A 25,272-nucleotide genomic window follows, 5' to 3' on the forward strand; every position below is an offset into this window, starting at 1 on the left:
GAATGAGCTGAAGTTTGGGAATAGATTGCTTTGGAAGGCTGGTAAAAAGTTTATTGCGCTATTCTAGTCTATTTGATTTAAAGGCATGAATTAATTTTTCAGCATCAGTATGTTGCAGAAACAGACGTACCTTTGGAATATTTCTTAACTATAAAAATGCTGCTCTTGTCACTTTCTGGATGTGGGATTTAAAATTCAAATCTGAATCAAGGATAATACCCAGGCCTGTTACTTCTGATTTTACAAGGAGAGCCGTTCCTAAGTTTATCAAGTTCATCTCTTTCGGTATTGGGACCAACCAAAATTATTTCGGTTTTATCTTCATTTATAGTTTAGGGACCCGGCTGGTGGCGTAGTGGCATCAGCGCCGGACTTCGGGACGAAAGGTCCCGAGTTCGAATCCAGCCAGCTCTACTGCACGCCTTACATCTGTGCTGGGTTACGAGTTGGTGATCTCTTTGGAAACTCACCTGACAGAAGGCAATGGCAAACCACTGCTGTAACCTGCCTCGTATGCGGATCCCCACTGCGTCAGAGAGGCGTGGAGGGAAATTGTCCGCTAACCAGAGAAACTCTGGATGTGACGTAGCTTTCCTTTTATAGTTTAGGAAATTATTGATCATTGACTTGTTTATTGCAGCCATACTGGAAGTCGGAGAAGGTAGGGTGTTATCATCATCAGGCTTATTTAGATATACATTTGTGTGTCATCTACATAACTGTGGAAATCAAGTTTATATTTTCTAATGATATTTTCTAAGGGGAGCATATATACGGAGATGAGTGGGGGACCAAGGCAGCTTCCCTGAGCAACACCAAAAGGTAACATTGTATCTCTTAGAAAATTTAGTCTCCAACAAACAAAATATTTTCTCTCTAAGATATATGAACAAAACCAATTAAGGACACTACCAGAGAGGCCAACCCAGTTCTTAAGGTAATCTAGGAGAATGTTGTGGTTAATTGTGTCAAAGGCAGCATTTAGAGCTAGAAGCTTTAGAACTGCGACTCTATTGGCATTAGTACTGAGTCGAAGGTCACTGACAATTTTGGGAAGGACTGTCTCTGTGCTGAGGTTTCCTCTAAAACTTGACTGAAACTTTTCTAGAAAGTGTTTGAGTTGTTTGAAAAGGACTGTCTCAAGAGTCTTGCACAGGATGGAAACATTTGATTTGATAATCGGCCTGTACTTAGTACCTCACTATCAAGGTTTGGTTTTTTAAGTAGGAGTTTGACAGTCGCAATTTTAAAGGCATCTGGAAAAACTCCAGTTTCAAGGGTTGTGTTAATAATTTTCCCAACAGAATTGAGAACTCCATTTAAGGAGTCTTTAGAATGTACTGTCCCTGATTAACCGGAATGCACTGTAATGACAAAGTGAGCAAGGACAAAAGTTAGGGTAAGTTTATTTGCTGGGGCACAAGACAGCTTTGCTACTGTGAGTAGCTAAGGTGATGAACATTGTATCTTTTAAACACAATAAAAGTGTTAGATGAAGCAAATATAGTCAATGGGATTACTGAAGCATAGAACTTAACAAAATGATGGTGTGGCTTTGTGCTTATGAATGAACTATTCTAAATTCCATTTTAAGTGTTCTGAGCAGGCAGTGGAGTGAGAGGGTAGCAGAGTGGGAGGGCTTTGGCTCAAATGGGGCTTCGGCTAAGAAGGGTCAAGGCGAAGAACTGATTCGCAGAGACTCACAGATAACAGTCTTCGACTTCCCCAGTGGGCTCTTCCCGTAGTCCTCTTCCGCGAGCATCCGTTGCTGTGACATGGCAGGTGAGCTCAGACCCGTGCCATGCCCTCCTGTGCCATGTGGGAACTCAGGAAGGTTGACAGTGTCTCTGAAGACCACGGGTGAAGGAAGTGTGTCCAGCTGCAGCTCCTGATAGACTGCATGGCAGCACTGGAGCTGTGCATGGACTCCCTTTGGAGCATCCGAGATGCTAAGAATGTTGTGGATAGCACATTTAGTGAGTTGGTCACACCGCAGTTTAAGGATCTAAGGAAAGATAGGGAATGAGTGACCAACAGGAAGAATAGTAGCAGGAAGATAGTACAGGAGTCTCCTGCGGTCATCTCCCTTCAAGGCAGATATATGGCTTTGGAGTCTGTTGGGGGAGATGGCTCATCAGGTGAAGGCAGCAGTAGCCAGGATCATGACACCGTGGGTGGCTCTGCTGTGCATGAGGGCAAGAAAAAGAGCGACGGAGCTATTGTGGGAGGGGATTCCATGGTAAGGGAAATAGAGAGGAGCTTCTGTGGCCGCAAACGGGACTCCCGTGTGTTGTCTCCCGGGTGCAAGGGTCAGAGATGTCTCGGAGAGGCTGCAGGGCATTCTGAAAGGGGAGGGTGAGCAGCCAGCTGTCGTGGTGCATGTAGGTACTAACGATATAGGAAGAAAGTGGGATGAGATCCTCCAAGCTGAATTTGGGGAGCTAGGAGATAAAGAGTAAGATCTCAAAGGTAATCATCTCAGGATTATTACCAGTGCCACGTGCTAGCCAGAGTTGGATTAGCAGGATGGCTAGAATGAATATGTGGCTTGAGCGGTGGTACAGGAGGGAGGGTTTCAGATTCTTGGGGCATTGGAACCGCTTCTGGGGGAGGTGGGACCAGTACTGTCCAGACAGTCAACATCTGGGCAGGGCCGGGATCAATGTCCTAGGGAAATTGTTTGCTAGAGATGTTGGAGAAGCTATAAACTAATATGGCAGGGGGATGGGAAGCCACACAGAAAAGAAGAGGGAAGCGATGAAGAGAGCAAAGCTAGAGTTAGTAAAGAAAAAAGTAAGAGTAGAGTGCATAAAAGTAAAAAGCAAAAATTGCATAGGTCACTAGATTCTAAAAGGACAATGAGTATAAGGGCACTTTATCTAAATGCCCGTAGTATTAGAAACAAGGTTAGTGAACTACAAAAACAATATAGAAACCTGGTTGCAAGGTGGAGATGACTGGGAATTAAATATCCAAGGGTATCAGGTAATACGGAAAGATAGGCAGGAAAGCAGAGGAGGTGGGGTGGCACTCTTGATTAAGAATGAGATCAGGGCGATTGTGAGAGACGATATAAGATCTACGGAGCAGAATGTTGAGTCCATCTGGGTAGAGATTAAGAATAGTAAAGGGGAAAAAAAAATCACTGGTGGGTGTTGTCTATAGGCCACCTAATAAAAATATTGCAGTGGCAGAGGCGATTAACCAAGAAATAACTGAGGTTTGTAAGAACGGAACGGCAGTTGTCATGGGGGATTTTAACTTCCACATAGATTGGGTGAATCAGGTTGGTCAAGGAAGTCTTGAGGAGGACTTCATAGAATACATCCATGATGGCTTTCTGGAGCAGCATATTCGTGAACCTGCAAGGGAAAATACTATCTTAGATCTAGTCCTGTGCAATGAGACAGGTAAGATTAACGATCTTGTAGTCAGGGATCCTCTTGGAAAGAGTGATCATTGTATGATTGAATTTCGCATACAGGTGGAGGATGAAATAGATCTAAAACTAGTGTATTATGCTTGAACAAGGGAGACTACAACGGGATGAGGGAGGAGTTGGCTAATGTGGATTGGGAGCTCAGGCTATTTGGTAGGACAGTTGAGGAACAGTGGAATACTTTCAAAGAGATTTTTCACAGTGCTGAACAATAGTATATTCCAGTCAAAAGTATGGACAGTAAGTATGGGGAGAGCCAGCCTTGGATAACTAAGGAAATAAAAGATAGTATCAAATTAAAAGCTCATGTGTACAAAGTCACAAAGAGTAGTGGGAGACTGGAGGATTGAGAAGACTTTAAAAAGCAACAGAGAACAACTAAACAAGAAATAAGGAAAGGGAAGATGGAGTATGAAAGTAAATTAGCACAAAATATAAAAACAGAGAGTAAAAGTTTTTATAAATATATAAAGCGAAAGAGGGTGGCTAAAGTCAACGTAGGTCCTTTGAAAGACGAGAAGGGGAAATTGATATTGGGTGATAAGGAAATGGCTGAGGCATTGAACGACTATTTTGTGTCGGTCTTCACAGTGGAGGACATGTCTAATAGATAGATAGATAAATAGATATACTTTATTGATCCCGAGGGAAATTGGGTTTCATTACAGCCGCACCAACCAAGAATAGAGCATTAATATAGCGATACAAAAACCACAAACAATCAAACAACAATATGCAAACTATGCCAGATGGAAATAAGTCCAGGACCAACCTATTGGCTCAGGGTGTCTGACCCTCCACAGGAGGAGCTGCAAAGTTCGATGGCCACAGGCAGGAAGAACCTTCCTTGACGCCCAGTGTTGTGTCTCGGTGGAATATGGCCGAAGTCCAACAGTAAAAAGTTCAGTATCCGGTCTACAAACACGTTCCTCGATCGTAATATGACCAGGATTGCACCATCTGTTGTTAACCAGGACAGCAAGCCCCCAACTCCTTTACGATTACCGCTCTCAGTGCACTTCCAGTCAGCCCAAACAGTCTGGAAGCCATCCATGGAGAAGTTTTGATCGGGTATGTCCTCGTGCAACCCCGTTTCAGTAAAACACATAACACTGCTCTCCCGAAATGTTCTCTGACTCCTGGCTATTGCCATCAACTCGACCATCTTATTACCCACCAAACTCCTCTTCTCCATAAGTCTCTATTGTCTCGACCCGGTCCTCTTTCCTCGCCTTTGTGATCCCCCTCTGCATCCTCTGTGTGTTTTCCTCCAGATTTCAGCAGGGGTGTCCGCTGCTCTGTTTGCTAAACCGGCCGGCATAAGCGCAATCAGCTGGTCCCTGGAATAAACAATGCGACTATACTGCTGCCCTGCTAATGAGATGTGTCTGAATGTAACTATTTCCAGCGCTAAAAACCTAAATAAAACTCTGTCCACCAGCATGTTAGAGAGGGTGCAGCTTCAACGTGTTGCTGTGAAAAAAAATACAACAAATAACGCAAGTTAAAAAAGTAAGAAAATTAGTTGGAACGGTTGTAACAGGCTGCATGCACGACCGGCGCATGCGCACTGTTTGCCAAATGCCAAAGAAGGATGTTATGGACGAAATGGGATGTGAAAGCCTTGATAAAATCACTGTCACTAAAGAGATATTGATGAGCAAACTATAAGGTAGATAAGTCTCCTGGTCCTGATTGGATGCATGCCAGGGTGCTGAGGGAATTGGCAGAGGTTATAGTAGACGCTTTGGTAATCATTTATCAAAACTCTCTAGACTCTGGGCGGGTCCCAGCAGATTGGAAGACAGCAAATGTCACGCCACTTTTTAAAATAGGATGTAGGCAAAAGACGGGCAACTATAGGCCAGTTAGCTTAACATCTGTAGTCGGGAAAATGCTTGAAGCTGTCATTAAGGAAGAAATAGCGAAACATTTAGAATGGAGTGATTCCGTTAGACAGACACAGCATGGATTCAGAAAGGGAAGGTCCTGTTTGACAAACTTACTGGAGTTCTTTGAGGATATAATGAGTGCATTGGATAGAGGGGAACAGGTGGATGTCGTATACTTGGATTTCCAGAAGGCATTTGATAAGTTGCCACTCAAGAGACTTATCAATAAGATACGGATGCATGGAATCGAAGGAAGTGTATTGGCATGGATAGTGGATTGGTTAGCCAATAGAAGGCAGAGAATTGGTATAAATGGGTGTTTCTCTGGTTGGCAGCCAGTGGTGAGTGGGGTGCCGCAGAGGTCGATGCTGGGCCCGCAGCTGTTTACCATTTACCTTGATGATTTGGAAGAGGGGACTGAGTGTAGCGTAGCAAAATTTGCTGATGACACTAAGCTGAGTGGAAAAGCAAATTGTACAGAGGATGTAGAGAGTCTGCAGAGGGATATAGATAGGTTAAGTGAATGGGCCAAGGTCTGGCAGATGGAATACAATGTTGGTAAATGTGAGATTATCCACTTTGGAAGGAATAATAGAAGAACAGATTACTATTTAAATGCTGAATGATTGCAGCATGCTGTTGTGCAGAGGGACTTGGGAGTGCTTGTTCATGAATCGCAAAAAGTTGGCTTGCAGGTACAACAGGTTATTAAGAAGGCAAATGGAATGTTGGCCTTCATTGCTAGAGGGATTGAATTCAAGAACAGGGAAGTCATGCTGCAACTATACAGGGTACTGGTGAGGCCGCACCTGGAGTACTATATGCAGTTCTGGTTTCCATACTTGAGGAAGGATATACTGGCTTTGGAGGCAGTGCAGAGGAGGTTCACCAGATTGATTCCAGGGATGAAGGGCTTAACCTATGAGGAGAGATTGAATCGCTTGGGACTATACTCTCTGGAGTTCAGAAGAATGAGAGGGGATCTTATAGAAAAGTACAAAATTTTGAAAGGGATAGATAAGATAGAAGTAGGACAGTTGTTTCCATTGGTAGGTGTGACTAGAATGAGGGGACATTGCCTCAAGATTCAGGGGAGAATATTTAGGATGGAGATGAGGAGAAACTGTTTTTTCCCAGAGAGTGGTGAATCTGTGGAATTCTCTGCCCAGGGAATCAGTTGAGGCTTCTTTACTAAATATATTTAAGACACAATTAGATAGGTTTTTACTTAGTAGGGGAATTAAGGGTTATGGGGGAAAGGCAGGTAAATGGAGCTGAGTTTATGGACAGATCAGCCATGATCTTATTGAATGGCGGGGCAGGCTCGATGGGCCAGATGGCCTACTCCTGCTCCTATTTCTTATGTTCTTATGTAAGTTTAAAATGTTAAATGGTAGACCACGTAAACATTATTTATTATTTACTAAGTAGTTAGTTGATCTATAGAACTAAAGAAAGCACAAATAATATAAGAAAATATGCAATGAGATTATGCCATTTGGTCTAATGAGTGTTTACCTCCATCGTGTTCTTAGGATTGAACAACAATTTCAACAGTGGTCTGGCTTCTGTGTAGTGTGTGACATTGATGATATCACAATGTAGTGCATATCTCTGAAAATGAGTGGATGATCAACACTTTTCCAGCTGGCTGCTGTGAACTATAGAAACATCAGCTTTCATCATTCTTACCAGTCTGACTGCAGTTTCTAAAATGCAGTTATACATTATCTACTGGACAGTCCTCAATCATTTCTTTGCCTCCTCAAAAGTTTTTTTCAAACGTATATATGATTAAGATAGAATTGTCACAATATATACTAATGTGATTTTCTGATAAAGCTGAAGTATTCTAATGTTAGATATGAAGTAATGCATTGTGGCCTTTTGGATAATATCTTGAAATGCTATTGCATAATAATAGTATTCATTGCTGCTTCATAATCGGCTATCGAATAATAGGATGCAGAAATTCTTATTGAAATACAGGAAACTTATCACTTCTGACTTTGACATAATTTCAAATTCTGATTTATGTTAAATATTATATTTTTCTTGAATTAAAAATATGATTCATTTAGAATATAAAATTCATTTCAGTGTGTAAGTAACTTTAAAATAGGTTAGAGATTAAAATAGTTGTTCATTACCAAATGGCTACTCTGTGAATTCATAATTTTATTTTAAAATCTCATAATATTACATTTACATTTGTTAAAGTCAAGATTTTATGTGGTTCATAATTGCTTGAAGTGCAAAAGTAAATAGGCTTTTTCGTGGCATACTAAAAGAAATTGGGACTCCAAGTGCCGTGCCAGGGAGAGTGGTTTTTAAGACCCCTTAGTTTTATATTATCAATAGCACTGGAATGAAGAACTGTGTGCAACTAAGGAGATTTTGGACTGCAGCTTTAATTTTGAGGTTAGTAAATTATTCAAATCACTTCAATGTCTCGAAGCAATAAAACAATGCCAGCTTTGCCTTTAGTGCATGAATAATCAACGATCTATATTTTAAACAAGTAGCAAATTCATGTTTTACTGAAAAGACAGTGTCCCAGTTATTACTCTGAGGATGTTAGGGTTATTTTAATAAATCTACTGGGACTTAACCTGCAAGTACCTGCTTCTGAGGACTAATATAGAGCATAAATTTCAATGTGAACATATAATTAGATATGAAAATAAGAAGGAACACAGTGGAACCAGCTTAGCCATTCAAACTTTGCTTCACAGGTGTGGACTCAGTAATTTCCTATGTTGATACTGCATAGATAATTTCACATCCTTTTCATTAAAAGTAATTTTTGTATAAATATATGCAAATTCTTTTGTAAACTCTTGTTCAGTCTTATGTTATTAACTGCACTGCATCTAATTTACAGAGCAGTAATTTTCTGCATGAAGAATACGTTTTGCTGCAGTTCGTGGACTAGTTGGGTTTGCTAGCCTATCCATTATTTCTGTGCTTTTTCTTCAGCCACTTTCCTCAGTCTTCTTGATTTCTGTTTTTTATTCATGGCAGGGATAGTGATCCAAAAGATCAAAGTTCAAAGTAAAATTTATACCAGAGTGCATACGTGTCACCACATACAACCCTGAAATTCTTTTTCCGTAGGCATACTTAGCAAATCTACAGAACAGTAACTGTAAACAAGATCAATGGACAACAAACTCTGCAAATACAGATATAAATAAATAGTAATAAATAATTAGCATGAAATAATAACATAAAAGAGTCCTTAAATAAATGTAGTTATCCTCTTTTGTTCAAGAGCCTGATGACTGGGGGTTATTAACTGTTCTTGAACCTGGTGGTGTGAGCTCTGAGGCACTTGTACCTTCTACCTGAATGCAACAGCGAGAAAAGAGCATGGCCTGGTGGGTGAGGATCTCTCATGATGGATGCTGCTTTTCTATGGCACCGTTTCATGTAGATATGCTCAATGGTTAGTTGGGCTTTACCCGTGATATACTGTGCTGAATCCACTACCTTTTGTAGAATTTTCCACTCAAAAGGCATTTGAGTGGAATACCAGGCCATAATGCAGACAGTCAGCAGATGGGCCTCTGGTTTACCTTTCCTGAAGACTACAATCAGTTCTTTGGTTTTATTGACATTACACAGAGGTTGTTGTTATTACACAGTTCAGCCAAGTTTTCAATCTTGTTTGATAACGTTGAATAGATTGCCCTGATTTAAGATGTGGAAGAGGAGATCATGGGGGTGGGGGTGGGGGAGGGGGAAGTTGGACCAGGGAAGGGATGTGTAACACCTGAGGTATTGTCCACAGATTTCAGGATCCCAATATATATACCTATACATAATAGAAGAAATCTGGTTTTGTTACTTAAGATTTGTTTGGGTTCTATAATCAGTATGTGTGCTTAGTTCCCTGCTCTACGTGCTTTACAATTATAACTGTGAGGCTAAGCATAGCTTCAGTGCTATATTTAAGTTTGCTGACAACACCACTGTTGTTGGCCAAATCAAGGGTGGTGACGAATCAGTGTTTTGGAGGGAAATCTGGCTGAGCAGTGCCACAAAAACAACTTCTCACTCAATGTCAGGAAGACCAAAGTGCTGATTATTGACTACACGGGAAGGAAACTGGAGGTCCATGAGCCAGTCCTCATTGGAGGATCAGAGGTGGAGAGGGTCAGCAAATTTAAATTCTTCAGTGTTACCATTTCTGAGGATCTGTCTGGGGTCCAGCACACAAGTGCCATTACAAAGAAAGCACGGCACTGCCTTTACTTAGAAGGTTGTGAAGATTCAGCATGTCATCCAGAACTTTGACAAACTTCTTCAGATGTGTGGTGGAGAGTATATTGACTGGTTTCATCACAGTCTGGTATGGGAACACCAATCCCTTGAATGGAAAATCCTACAAAATGTAATTGATACAGCCCATTCCATCATAGGTAAAACCTTCCCCACTATTGAATACATCTACATGGAATGCTGTTGCAGTAAAGCAACATCCATATCAGGGCCCCCACCATCCAGGTTGTGTTCTCTTCCCACTGCTGCCATAAGGAAGAAGGTACAGGAGCCTTAGGATCCACACCACCAGGTTCAGGAGCAGCTATTATCCTCAACCATCAGGTTCTTGAACCAGAGGGAATAACTTCCCTCAGCTTCACTCACCCCAGCAATGAACTGTTCTCACAACCTATGGACTCACTTTCAAGGACTCTTCATCTTATGTTCTCGATATTTATTGCTTGCTTACTTGCTTGTTTGTTTGTTTGTTTATTTATTATTTTTTATTTTACATTTGCACCATTGGTTGTCTTTTGCACAGTGTCTGTTTGTCTTGTCTGTGGTCTTTCATTGATTCTGTTGAGTTTCTTTGTATTCACCACTTGTGAATGCCTGCAAGAAAATGAATCTCAGGGTTGTATATGGTGACATATATGTACTTTGATAATACATTTACTTGGAACTTTGACGGGATGACTTACAAACAGTATTCAGAGCAGGGAAACCCGTTCTCATTTAGCTGTAAGTATCACAGTTAAAAGTATTCTAACATTTACACATTGATAATTAGCGTCAAATCTGAATCTGCTGTTCAAACAATTTAGCAAAATGTTGAGAAGGTTGCTTCTACGAGTCACCAAGCTATGCGGTCAAGAAACAAATACATGAGAAGGGAAGCAATTTTTGAATGAACGTGAATTAAGAAATGTCATGAATAAAAATATTATAGCAAATTGCAAGCGTGTTTCTAACTCCCTTAAGGAATGAGATGCTACCAGTAAGATCACTTTGAATGATACGGAACAGGAACAATCCATGTCAGGGCTGTGTAACAAGAATTACCTTTTAATCAGGAGGGCGATTGAGATTTTAAAGGCAGAGTTTCACCCCAGTCTCTCTTGAGTTGAGGAGTGACCGATCAGTAAGAGGGATTCATTAGAAAGGGCCAATAAAAATAATTCAAGTGTAAGTGGAGCGGCCATTCTTTTGCAGTGTGTCAGTGTTCAGAGTGGTTTTGGCTCATCAGGCTTTGATGAGATCAGGTTTGGGCGAGGTACATTGCAGACATCCCACCCTGCAAAAACTCATTTCAGGGAGGTAGCACCATCAATTTTCGGGAGACTCCCGGAACTTCTGGGAGAGGTGGGATGTCTGCTGTAGAGTAGCTCCTTAGCAGCTAGCCAGCTAGTTTAAATAACGTTAGCTATGCTAATGAACGAATGACACCTGCTAAACTCACCTCAACATGTCTTTTACAGTCTTAACCCACCATGGGCAATAGAAAAGTCACTGTTGCAAACAGTGCAGCAAGCAACACTGTCATTATTTTTGATCCCTATTAGGCAGGGGTACACTTTAGGGTAGTCTGGGGTGACGTACGTTTTATATTTTCTTTTTTTGGAACACTCTCCCATGGCGCGCACTCGTTCTCTCTCTCTCGCGTGCTCTCTCGCTCGCTCGCTCTCAAAAAAAATGATTTCTGGGATATTGTATATAATTTGCGGGCATCAGGGAGCCACTATTAATATGCGGGGACTCCCGGAACTTCCGGGAGAGGTGGGATATCTGACATTGTCTTGCAAGTTACTCTCTCTCTGTCCTTATTTGTTCATTCCTCATCTGTTAGGACATGATAGATTAGTGAGAATGACTTCAGCGACAGTGTTTTGTATTCTCATGTGGGATGTGGGAAGTCTGGGAGACCTCCAGTCTCTCAGATAAACACATCTGTACCGGGTGCACCGAGTTGCAGCTCCTGAGAGAATGTATGCAGGTAATGGAGCAGCAACTTGATGACCTTTGACTCATACAGGAGAAGGAGGAGGTGATAGACAAAAACTACAGGGAGGTAGTCACCCCTAGGTTACAGAAGACAGGTAACTGGGTAATCATCAGGAGAAGGAGGGTAAATGCACAGCCAGTGCAGAGTACACTTGTGGCTGTTCACAGTGACCGGTTCTTTGTCACTGAGTTTTGTGCTGTGGCTAAGAGAGCAGAGAGGTGAAGAGGACCGCAGTGTTGATAGGAGATTCCTTATTCAGAGGAATGTAGGTGAGGTTCTGTGGGTGTGATAGAGACACCTGGAAAGTATGTTGCTTCCCTCATGCCAGGATCAGGGATGTCTTGATCGTGTCCATGGCATTCTCAAGGGCAAGGGTGAGCAGCCAGAATTCTCGGTGTATATTGTCACCAGTGACATAGGTAGACAAGGTAAGGAGGTCCTGAAGAGATATTTTACAGAGTTAGGTCGAGAGTTGCCCACGGAAGGCTGCTGGACCAGACAATATTCCTGGCAGAGTGCTTAGAGGATGTGCAGACCAGCTAGCAGAGAAAGAGATTCTCACTGACATCTTCAACATCTCCCTGAGCAGCGCCGTCATTCCTACATGCTTCAAGGCCACCACCATCATCCCGAAGAAGTCTTCAGTGTCCTGCCTCAATGAGTACCGCCCTGTTGCACTCACATCCACCATCATGAAGTGTTTCAAGAGGCTCGTCATGAGGTACGTCAAGACCCTGCTGCCCCCCTCACTGGACCCCCTGCAGTTCGCGTACCGTCCCAACCGTTCAACAGATGATGCCATTACCATCACCCTCCACCTGGACAAAAAAAGACACGTACTTTCGAATGCTGTTCATAGACTTCAGTTCAGCATTCAACACAATCATTCCTCAGAAACTGATTGGAAAGCTGAGCCTACTGGGCCCGAACACCTCCGTCTGCATCTGGATCCTAGACTTCCTGACTGGGAGATCTCAGTCAGTCGGGATCGGAAGTAGCATCTCCAACACTATCACACTGAGCATGGGGCCCCCCAGGGCTGTGTGCTCAGTCCACTGCTGTTCACTGTGCTGACCCACAACTGTGCTGCAACACACAGCTCGAACCACATCAAGTTCACCAATGACACGACCATGGTGGGTCTCATCAGCAAGAATGATGAGTCAGCATACAGAGAGGAGGTGCAGCGGCTAACGGACTGGTGCAGAGCCAACAACCTGTCTCTGAATGTGAACAAAACAAAAGAGATGGTTGTTGACTTCAGGAGGACACGAAGCAACCACTCTCTGCTGAACATCGATGACTCCTCCGTAGAGATCGTTAGGATCACCAGATTTCTTGGTGTTCACCTGGCGGAGAATCTCACCTGTTCTCTCAACACCAGCTCCATAGCAAAGAAAGCCCAGTTGCGCCTCTACTTACTGCGAAGGCTGAGAAAAGTGCATCTCCCACCCCCCCATCCTCACCACATTCTACAGAGGTTGTATCGAGAGCATCCTGAGCAGCTGCATCACTGCCTGGTTCGGAAATTGCACCAACTCGGATCGCAAGACCCTGCAGCAGATACTGAAGTCAGCTGAGAAGATCATCGGGGTCTCTCTTCCCGACATTACAAACATTTACACCACACACTGCATCTACAAAGCAAACAGCATTATGAAGGACCCCACGCACCCCTCATACAAACTCTTCTCCCTCCTGCCATCTGGCAAAAGGCACCGAAGCATTTGGGCTCTCATGACCAGACTATGTAACAGTTTCTTCCCCCCAAGCCATCAGACTTGTCAATACCCAGAGCCCAGACTGACACCAACCTACTGCCCTCTACTGTGCCTATTGTCTTGTTTATTATTTATGGTAATGCCTACACGGTTTTGTGCACTTTATGCAGTCCTGGATAGGTCTGTAGTCTGGTGTAGTTTTTATGTTGTTTTATGTAGTTCAGTGTATTTTTTGTATTGTCTCATGTAGCACCATGGTCCTGAGAAATGTTGTCTCGTTTTTACTGTGTACTGTACCAGCAGTTATGGTTGAAATGACAATAAAAAGTGACTTGGCTTGACTTGACTTGACTTGACTTGAGAGTTGAGAAATAGGACCTCAAGGATAGCTGCCTGTGCCATGTGCCAGTGACGGTAAAAATAGAATGATTTAGCATGTGAATATGTGGCTGAGGAGGTTGTGCAGGGGGTAGAGGTTCAGATTTATGGATCATTGGATCTCTTCCAGGAAAGGTTATGACCTGTACAAAAGGGATAGGTTACAACTGGACTGGAGGAATCCAATATCCTTGTGGGCAGATTGGCTAGAGTTGTTCAAGTGGGTTTAAACTAATTTGGCAGGGGAAAGGGAACTGGAGTGACAGTGCGGAGGATGAGGTAGTTGGTTTACAAACAGAAGCAATGTGTAGTGGGACTTCTAGCAAGGAGAGGCTGATGACTGGGCAAAATTGCAGGCAACAGGATGAGTTGCAACATTAAAGGTGGACAAAATCGAAAAGCGTGAATACAGGACTGAAGATGTTATATTTAGTTGCCTGCTGTATATGGAATAAGGTCGATGAACTTGTAGTACACAGTTACAGATTGGCAGCTATGATGTTGTAGACATGACTGAATCATGGCTGAAAGAAGATTATAGCTGGGAGCTTAATGTCCAAGGATACACATTGTCCTGAAAGGAGAGGCAGGAAGGCAGAGGGGGCGACATTGCTCTGTAGGTAAAAGATGAAATCAAATCATGAGAAAGAAGTGACTTAGAGTCAGAAGGTATTGAATCAATGTGTATAGAGTTAAGGAACTGCAAGGGTAAAAAGACCCTGATGGGACCTCCAAACAGTAGTAAGGATGTGGTTTACAAATTACAGTGGGAGATAGAAAATGCATGCCAAAAGGGCAATGTTACAATAGTCATGGGGGATTTCGATATGCAGGTAGATTGTGAAAATCAGGTTGGTGCTGGATTCCATCTGGGGGAATTTCGAGAATGTGTACAAGATAGCTTTTTAGAGAAGCTAATGTTTGATCCCACTAGGGAATTAGCTATTCTTGATTGGATGTTGTTACAATGAACCGGAATTGATTAGTGAGCTTAAGGTAAAAGAACCCTTAAGGGAAAGTGATCATAATATGATCAAATTCACCCTGAATTTTGAGAAGGGGGAAGCTAAAGTCAGATGTATCAGTATTACAGTGGAGTAAAGGGAATTACATTGGCATGAGAGAGAAGCTCGCCAGAATTGATTGGAAAAGAACACTGGCAGGGATGATGGCAAAGCAGCAATGGCTGGAATTTCTGGAAGCAATTTGGAAGGCACAGGATATATACATCTCAAAGAGGTAGAAGTATTCTAAAGGGAAGAACTGTGGCTGACAAGAGAAGTCAAAGCCAGCATAAAAGCCAAAGAGAGGCATATAATAGGGCAAAAATTAGTGGGAAGTTAGAGGATTGGGAACCTTTCAAATACTATCAAAAGGCAACTAAGATATCAAAAGTTTTTTCAGATACAGAGTAAAATAGAGGTAAGAGTGGATATCGGACCACTGGAAAATGATGCTGGAGAGCTAGTAATGGGGGACAAGGAAATGGCGGATGAACTGAATAAGTATTTTGCATCAACCTTCACTGTGGAAGACACTCGCAGTATGGTGGGAGTTCCAGGTGTCAGGGGGCATGAAGTGTGTGAAGTTACCATAACTAAAGAGAAGGTTCTTGGGGAACTGAAAGGTCTGAAGTTAGACAGGTCACCTGGGCTGGAGAGATTGTGGAGGCTTTATTAATGATGTTTCAAGAATTACTAGATTCTGGAAAGGGTCTGGAAGACTGGAAGATTGAAAATGTCACTCCAAGAAGGGAGAGAGGCAGAAGAAAGGCAATTATAGGCTATAGTGGGAGAGTCTAAGACCAGAGGACACAGCCTCAGAATAGAGGGGTGGAAGACGAGGAGGAATTTCTTCAGCCAGAGTGGTGAATCTGTAGATTCCCTGAACATTCACGTGCTTACCTAAAAGCCTCTTGAACACCACTATCATATCTCCTTCAACCAGCATCCCGGCAGTGTGCTTAGGTACCTACCACTCTGTGCAAATAAAAAAAGCTTGCCTTACACATTCTATTTAAACTTTCCCCCTTTCACCTTAAAGCTATGCTCTTTAGTAATCAAAATTTCCACCTGGGAAGAATATTTCTACTCCATTTGCTAGGATGCCTACAATTTCTACACTAGTTTCCCATATGGTCCAAGGGAACACCTTATCAGGCCCTAGGGATTTATCCATCCTAATTTGCCTTAAAACAGTAAGCACCTCCTCCTCTGTAATCTGTATATAGCCCATGATCTTACAGCTATTTTGCCTCAGTTCTATAGACTTTCCATCTTATCTGCCAAGTAAATTGAGATGCAAAAACCCATATATGATCTCCCTCATCTCTCTTAGCTCCATGCATAGATGGCCATGCTGATCTTTAGATGGTATTTAAAATGTCCTTAGCTACAGGTGAGGTGTCAGAGAGTTTGAGGACAGCTAATGTTGTTCCTTAGTTTGGTCTAAGAATAAGCTGGGAAATTATCAGCCGGTAAGCCTGATATCAGTAGCAGGTAAGTTATTGGCAGGTACTCTAAGGGACCAGATATATAAGTTTTTTGGTAGTCTGGATCTGACTATCTAACCAATCTTACAATGTTTTTCAAGTAAGGTCGCTTGCAGTCCATGCCCTTCTCTTTTGTCACAATGAGTCATACTCAGGCTGGAGGAGCAGCATCTCATATTCTGTCTAGGTAGCCTCCAACCTGATGGCATGAATATTGATTTCTCCTTCTGGTAATTTTTTTCCTTCCCCCTTCCTCCTCCTTCTGTTCTCCACTATGGCCTCTGACTACTACTCCTCACCTGCGTATCACCTCCCCCTAGTGTCCCTCCTTCCCTTTTCCTCTCCTATCAGAATCCTCCTTCTCCAACCCTTTACCTTTCCTACCACCAGGCTTCACCTATCACCTTCTGGTTAGTCCTCCTTTCCCTCCCCCCACCTTTTTATTCTGGCATCTTTCTCCTTCCTTTCCTGTCCTGCAGAAAGGTCTTGGCCTGAAATGACAACTGTTTATTCATTTCTATAGATGCTGCATGACCTGCTGTGTTCCTCCAGCATTTTGTGTGTGTTGAACCTGAAAAGGCAGCTTTTATTCCCACTCTTTGCCTCATGCCAGTCAGACAGTCTTCTGTCCTTCATTCTTTGGTTGAATAGTTTAGAACTTTACTCTCTGGAGCACAGGAAAATGAGGGTTGATTTGATAGAGATATACAAAATTATGAGGTGTATAGATAGGGTAAATGCAAGCATGTTTTTTCTGTTGAGGTTGTTTGAGAATAGAACTAGAAGTGATGGATTATGGATTAAAGGTGGAAAGTTTAAGGGGAACATGAAGGAAGACATCTTCACTCAGAGACAATTGAATGTCTGAAACGAGCTGCCAGTGGAAATGGTGGATGGGGGTTTGATTTCAACATTTAAGGGAAGTTTGGATAAGTATATAGAGGGGTATGGAGAGCTAATGTCCAAGTGCAGGTTAATGATATAGGCAGAATAATAGTTTAGCATGGACTAGATGGGATGAAAGACCTGTTTTTGTGCTGTAGTGCTCTATGACTATGTGGCTTTGAGGGAAATTTTCAAAGAAGCCCTGATGTGTAATTGCAGGACATTTTGTAAATAGAATACAGAGCCAGTATTAAGTGTTTATATGCACACTCTTTTATGTCTTGAATATGGGAGAGCCCACATTCAGTACAATTCCAAAAGGAGTCGCTGCAAATGCATAGAAAACCTTCAATAAATAGGAAGCTTTGTTAGCACATGAGCAAGTCCAAGAAATAACATTTTATTATATCCTTGTATTATTTCATTCTTACTATATGGACATCAATGGTAATGCTGGCATTTGTTGTCCATCTGTAATTGCCCCCGAACTGAACAACAAATTAAGAGTTAATCATAACAGTGGGTCGGGAGTCACATATACAGTAAAGACCGTTGATTCTGTTCTGTGGTCTATGTGTCTTATGGTTACTGTTGCTTAGTGAGCATTTTTTTAAATCCAAATTTATTTATATTTGTATCTTAAGTCCCTGTCACTCAAGTGGGATTTATATTCATATCTCCAGATCAATAGACTGGAACTCCAGGTGCCTACTAGAGTAATTTGGAAACATTCATGTCAGCATTATTAATGTTTTAAAAGTCATAGCTTCTTGACAAGTTATTCATATCAAATAGTGTATGCATATTCTATTCAAAGATTTTTCAAAGTTCAGTATAAATTTATTATCGAAGTACATACATGTCACCATATAGAACTCTGAGATTTATTTTCTTACAGGCATACTCAATAAATCCATAATAGTTTAATAACTATGTTAGAATCATTGAAAGACCAAATGAACTTGGGCATTCAACCAGTGTGCAAAAGATACAAAATGCAAATACAAAAAGAAAGAAATAATAATAATAAATAAGGAATAAATATAGAAAACATGAGATGAAGAGTCCTGGAAAGTGAGTCCATAGGTTGTGGGAACATTTCAATGATGAGGCTAATGAAGTTGAGTGAAGTTAACGTCTTTGGTTCAAGAGCCTGGTGGCTAAGGGGTAATAACTATTCCTGAACCTGGTCATATGAGGGCTCCTGTCCTTCTTCCTGATGGCAGCAGCGAGAAGAGAACATGTCCTGCATGGTGGGGTTCCCTGAGGATAGATGTTGCCTTCCTGCGACATTTCATATAGATTCACTCAATTGTGGGTGAGAGCTTTACCTGTGATGGACTAGACCATATCCACTATTTTTGTAGGAGTTTCCATTCAACAGCATTGGTGTTTTCATATCAGATGGTGATGGCACCAGTCAATATACTCTACACTTCACATCTATAGACGTTTGTCATAGTTTTAGATGTCATGGCAAATATATGGGCACTGCGATTATTCCTAAATAAGAGAGACCAAAAGCAAAATATTGTCGATGCTGGAAACTTGAAATAAAACAGAAGATACTGGAAATGCTCATCAAGCTTGACAGCATCTTAAGAGATAATATTTCAGGCTGGTGATATTTTATCAAAACTGGATGGGCCTGATGCAGGATTTCGACCTGAAACATCGACAGTTCCTTTCCTTTCACAGACGCTACTCGACCTGCTAAGTTCCTTCTGTGGATTGTTTGTTGCTCCAGATTCCAGCATCTGCAATCTCTTGTGACTCCACACTTAATAGGAATTATTGTGTAAAATTGCATTCTTTTAAAAATAGTTTTCCCACCATGGCTCTTTTTATTTTGCAGCTGAAAAATCTGAGCTTTGAAGAACTACAGATGCGATTGAGTGCACTGGATCCAATGATGGAGCGAGAAATTGAGGAACTGCGTCAAAGATATCAGGCTAAACGACAGCCCATTCTAGATGCCATGGATGCAAAGAAACGGAGACAGCAGAACTTCTAGTTGAACTTCTTATCCATCTAAACCTACCCACACTATCCAGGGTAGTACGTCTTTATCTATAAAATGTAGTGTCAGAACAGTAACAGCAAAAGTAATTAAACACTGGTCGAATAACATTAATTATAATCTGCAATCTTTCCTACAGGCAATGAAGCAAACAGTTTTAGCAGCAATGTATTGTTCATTTCTTGGCAACTTTTGTTTCACCACAGCTTCAAACCATGTAATGAAGCTATAATTCAGTTTGAAACATGCTGTGTTGAGTGAGGCAGCATCAACAATCTGGAGTGTCCTTAACGTGGTAAGACATCCAAGCAGCTTTGCAGAAATGTTACCCCACTAAATTTGATTCTGTAAAAGAACTTCAGGAGATCCTAGGGCAGAGGACCAAAACCTTGGGGAAGAGGTAGGTTTTAAGGAATGTCTGAAAAGCAGTCACTGAGGTAGGTGGGCAGGCTTGAGGAAGGAATTCCAGAGCTCAGGACTTTAGCAGTTGAAGGCACAGCCACCGTTAGTGGTGTGAGTAAACTTTGGAATGCTCATGAGTCCAGATTAGAGAACCACGCAGTATCCCGTCCAGAAAATATATCACCATTCTTTCATTGTAACTGGGTCTAAGTTATGACACGCATTGGCCAATGGCACAGCAAATGAATGCTTCACAAGAAAGCTTGCAGTGTGTCGATATGCACCTTACCACCTCCACCGCCACCTCCAGCTGAAGAGCCAATACGATGGGGAATAAGTAATAATAGTGACCACATGGTGTAAGCTCATTTAAAAATAGTTTGGCTCCTCAATTCAAACTATACCCAATATCTGTCACGATTTACATTATAATTATTCTTGACATGTAAATACTGGCCAGCTCTTTTTATACTTCCCCGATGCACAATGAGCTGAAGCAACTGCCACCTTGTTAGTTGCCTTCAAGACTGCCAATGGCAACTCTGAAGTGTCCAAATGTAGAAGTACACTTGTGGCAGTGGGTAAGAATTGAAAAGCAACTTTAAAACTTCTGCCTCTAGACACCTGGAAAACTTTCATGGGAAATACCTCACAGCAAAGGCAGACGTCATGATATAAGAACCACAAGTCCCTTTTGCATGAGCTATGTTCCGGACCCATGCAGGTAAAAATTGTGTTTTACCATGCAGGTAAAAATACAATGTGTTGGTATGCATCTTCAGACACAGATGGTATCTGTATGCTTAATGAGGTGATGCTTTTCCTTCAGTGGCCCAGAGGCAAATCATCGTTTAGAAATGGACCTGAAAATAACTTGTGCCAGTTGTTTGTACAAGTACAGAGATTCAAGTCTGCTACTGGCGTTTGTATGGTGATAAAATAAACACATTGTTCCCGCTGTAGCTTGGTAGCCCTGCTCTGTGGTATAACGATGCACTGGAAAACTCATTTGTGGACTTTACTTTGACCACAAATTCTTCAACACTAATTAATGTACAGAAATTGATGTTTCATCAAGGACTACCACTGATTTTATACAGGATTAAAGTGAATGCTTCATTGCCTGTGAAGGTGTTCATCAACCAGAATGCCAGAGTGCACATAACTGCGATAAAGATTGTAGTTAATTTATTTCAATGTAAATACTGATTTTATTGATTCATACAAGGATTTAATGGTATCAGCAGGCATCAGTTTTATATTTGCTTCTGCTCTACCATGATGCCAACAGAAAGTGTCTATTTTCTAAATGATTACTTTCATGCTCAACTAAGTGACTATTGTTACAGATGCTGCAGGCTGTATTTACTGTAAGTTCATGAAAGAGGCTTCCAGTGTTGCAAATACCCCAAAGAAACACATTATTTATTGTATTCCAACAAAACTCCTGATTTTTCTTGCTAAGTATTTTCATAGACATTGATGCCCTCATGGTTGGTGGTGACATTTGAAAATGATATTCTGCAGGGCTTTCTTTTTACCCCAAACAACCTTACATGAACACAATTTGATTGCATCCCCTACTCCCTTAAAATTCTGACTCCCACTTGAGAACTGGACCTTATTCAGTTAAGCTCATTTATAACTGCTGTAAATTAAAAGAGCTCAGAAGTTATTGTGCATTTGTGTTTAATTTGTTACACATGTTATTCATCCAGTCCCAACACAAAGCATCACTTGCTGGGGTTGGGGGGAGGGGGGCGTGTGCACTGGATATGTAACACCTTAACTCAATTCAGTGTGACTTAATGGACTTTTCATGATATTGGAAATGAAACAATGACTCCTGAGGTACAGTACTCTGCTAGGCATATGCTGCAGCTACTGTTTATATTGGTCTGTAAATGCACCCAAAACATGACCTTGCTTAAGGAGAAATTTAAATGACACTGGTAGGTAACAAGGGTGACATTCATTTATCAGTTGTCAAATTAGATTAATGTTAGAATATCTTTAAAAAATAACCAAGTTGCCCTCTATACTGTGTTGACATTAGAATCTGTAGTATTTAAAATGTTTTGTACTTATAGGTGAACTTCTGTGTGGTAACTTGTTCAATCAAGACACTGATGATAAACAGTTAATTGGAAGGCTCTATGCAAGATGTCTATACTGACCCAATTACCCCAATCTTATTTCTCTTTTAAAATGGGGAAGTCTCTTGCTCATTGGGTTCATCCTTCCTCCCTACAGAGCAATCGCAACAGCCAAGGTCTTCCTTTTCATATTTAACTGTAGCCCTGCAACTTGTTCTCTCTAATGAATCCTTTACCTGCACTAGTGGTAGTTTATGCCAGTTAACTTAGCCTTGGGATGCAGCAGGAAATAAGAGAGCTAGGGTGGGAGAGTGGAACCATTCAGTCATGGGGAGACCATGCAAACTCAATGCAGAGAACACCCACGATCAGGACTGAAGGAGGTGTGAGGCAGTACTCCAAGTGCTGCATTATTGTGCACGGTGAGACAGTTTCGCTGAGCAACTGCACCATGTCATACCATACGCTTTGATCTTCCCTTCAGGACTGATTCTCCCTCCACCACATTTAGGGTCTGACAGTGTATTCAAACACACTTTTAGCTAAATCTGGAGTTAAAACATCTCATGTAAGTAGGAGTGTTGTGCCTTGACAGAAAAGGGCTACACAAGTTTCCTGGGATTGGTGTGGACAGTGCTGAATGAACTACCAGAAATGGATGCTTCTGTTTGTGCTCAAGGAAAAGTGGAATGTGTATATACTGTCTTATAAGTAATTTATTATTCTAGTAATTAAAAGCAGATTATAGTTTAAATCTTTAAATCTCTATCCATCTAAAAACTTAAATAATGACTGGATTCCAAAAATCACTGCAAGTTGCCAAATTGGAATAGTTTCAGTGCCTTTTAAATATATTCACTTGATTAATGTGAACATTTCAAGTTAGAATGAGTTGATAAAGTGAGATGCTGCTCAAATTCTTTCTCTTGTAACAGGACATGCACTGAACAAATATGAGTTTATCCTCTATTTCCTTAAGTGAACCTTTGTGTGCATACTCAACGGGAAAAGCCACACTGTAAGAAGTAATGATTCACTGTAATCAGCCCACAGTGGATTACATGAAGGTTAAGGCTTAGCTTGCATAAAGCCATGTCTGCTTTATTTAACTACATCCCACAAGGCAATATTAGCAATAATAGGTGACAGTCTTACCCTACAATAATAGTGTTCCAGTATAGTGGTCTCAATATGTGTTAAACTTGGAGATTTGAAAGATTTGGCTCCACATAAACTTCTGAAGACCATTCTTAAGCTCTGTTTGCATTCAAAATAATATTTTCTTCAAAACTAAAGTTTTGCCCATGTGCTTGTACTGTGGTGTTCTTTTTTTTGGAAATGTGCTGCTTTCTTATGAACACCAATAATAAATAACAAAGATCAGGTGAATGTGTAATGCTTTTAACTAAATAGTATCATGGTGGGACTTCTAGCGATAGTGAGGCAGTAATCATGAGCAGTCAACTTTGTGTATCGCAGTGTTTAACTGTTGACGTATGCTGAGATTCTTTGCTTAAAGGGAGAGTTGACTCAACATGTGCCAAACAAGAATGGTAGGAAAGGAAAACGAAGTAAGGTGTGAAGAGGTTGTGTAGAACATAACTGCCACCCTGTGCTCTAAATTTAATGTAATTACTTTCATTTCTATAAAACTGATAACCATCTCAATGAAGAGTTAATTATATCAGTTGTACATTGATGCTGGTCTAAAACTGCCTGATTCTCGGTAAATCCTTGAGAAAATATTATATTATTAATCAGTAATTCAAACAGCATTTACAGAGCATTATCATCTCAGGAAAACTTCCCAAAAGAGCTTCACAGAAGCATAACCAAAAAGAGTTGTGCTGGCAAGAAAACAGAAGCTATGCTAGCAATAAAGCAGCACTTGTGTTGGCATCAGCATAACTCCTGTCCACACACATACCTTCTCTACTTCAGGGCTATCTGCTTTGCTTTCCTCAGACTTAAAACAGCTGGAGTGTAAACTATAATGGAAGATAACTTGTATTCCAAATACAGCACCTCAAATGAATGCAGATAATTAGAGTTCCAAATGGAGAAAATATTACTTGTCCCAACATCTGCAGATTTAGAGTTAATTTCTCCCAGTGCTGGTGTGTTTCTCTTAGTGCATGAGAATTTTATAACTCAATTTGCTTTAAACAAATTATGGCCTATTGTCACCACTTTTCAGCAACTCCTACTGACTTGAATTGGTAAGTGTATTTATCAGTGATGTTGTTAATCTTTCTTTGACTTGTTGGATTATTTAAAATTTTAATCTTTGGGTATAGCTGGTTGTTGTTAACAAGAAAATCTATATATTTTGGATTTCATATGTTCATTTTCTTAACATGGAACACTAACTTATTTTACGATGTGCCTTCTGCTGTATCCCACAATAAAGAAAGTTAATATCTATAGCATTTGGGGTGTTTAGTGATTAATATTTATGTTTTAAGTGTTTTCCAAATAGCAGTGTATGCCTTACAAGCTTGCAATTCTGTGGCTGTGATTCACATCAGTGCCAAGAAATATATCAATTTTCACAAGCCCAGTTTCCATAAACCCAGATGTCTGCAAACATGCATGGGAATCAAACTAAGCTTCATGTTCCAGGTTAGCATATAATTTGGACATTTGCTGGTCACTGCCTTTGGAGTATACGAGATACAGATGGAACCAAAATTTTTATTATTTTGCTTCTCATCTAATTTTACTCAATGTATCCCCCTTTTTCTTCTGCTTGCTACAGTTATTTTCGGTTGTTCAACTATACACTGTTAATACTGACTTTGAAGGTCTTAATCAGTGCTCAATCATGTGCTTACATTTCACTAGAATTACTTCCGGGAACTTAATTTTTAAGTTCTCTTGTAATAAGAATTCCAAGACCAGAGACTGATTAGAGAGAAATATAGAAAAAAGTGTAGCTGAAAATCATTTATCTAACCATTTAGTAATGGTCAGAATTTAGTAATTCATATCTGGAAACTGATGAACCAAGTTAAATTGTACTGGTTTTAATTATAAACAGGGTTCTGATCCCAATGTAGCTGAGGTGTACTTCCCATTCTGTCCTGGGAATGCAATCTCAAAGGTGCCTTTGGCAGTGTTGAGTGGGTCTTTAGGCTGCTGTACCTCACCTCTGATTGGAAAAATGAGAAGAGGGCGTATGCTGCATGGTGAGGGTCCTTAGTGATGGATGTGCATTCCTGAGGTGCACCGCCTCTTGAAGCTTTCCTTGATGTTTGGATGGGTTGTGCCTATGAGGGAACTGGCTGCGTCTTCAACCCTCTGTAGTCTCCTGCAATCCTGTGCATTGGAGCCTCCATACCAGGCTACGATGCAACCAGTCAGGATGCTCTCATGTTCCATCTATAGAAAATTGCAAGATTTTGGTTGCATACCAGATCTCCTCAGACTCCTAATGAATGTCCTAGCAACATGCTTTCCCACTTCACCACCAGAAATTCTGCAGCTGTTTGAAATCAGAATGCTAGAGGAACTCAACAAGTCAGGCAGCATCTGTGGAGGAGAATTGAATTGAATTGACTTTATTACTTACATGTTTCATGTACAAGAGGAGTAAAAATCTTTACATTACGTCTCCGTCTAGATGGGCAATGTGCAATTATAGTAATTTATAATAAATATTATGTACAACAGGATAGTCA

At 41.0% G+C, this 25,272-nt stretch overlaps 1 protein-coding gene across 3 annotated transcripts in view; it reads left to right on the forward strand.

The window, feature by feature from the left end:
• Window positions 1–24,012, forward strand: part of stk3 (serine/threonine kinase 3 (STE20 homolog, yeast)) — a 581,025-nt gene extending 557,013 nt beyond the window's left edge. For all 3 annotated transcript variants that reach the window (XM_063059845.1, XM_063059836.1, XM_063059856.1), the window contains exon 11: window positions 18,930–24,012. In XM_063059845.1, the coding sequence (XP_062915915.1) occupies window positions 18,930–19,088 (159 nt within the window). In that variant the 3' untranslated portion in view covers window positions 19,089–24,012. The remainder of the gene's footprint in view (window positions 1–18,929) is intronic.
• The last annotated feature ends 1,260 nt before the right edge of the window (window positions 24,013–25,272 follow it).

The sequence above is a fragment of the Mobula hypostoma genome, chromosome 1 (genome assembly GCF_963921235.1).
Source record: "Mobula hypostoma chromosome 1, sMobHyp1.1, whole genome shotgun sequence".
Taxonomy (NCBI): domain Eukaryota; kingdom Metazoa; phylum Chordata; class Chondrichthyes; order Myliobatiformes; family Myliobatidae; genus Mobula; species Mobula hypostoma.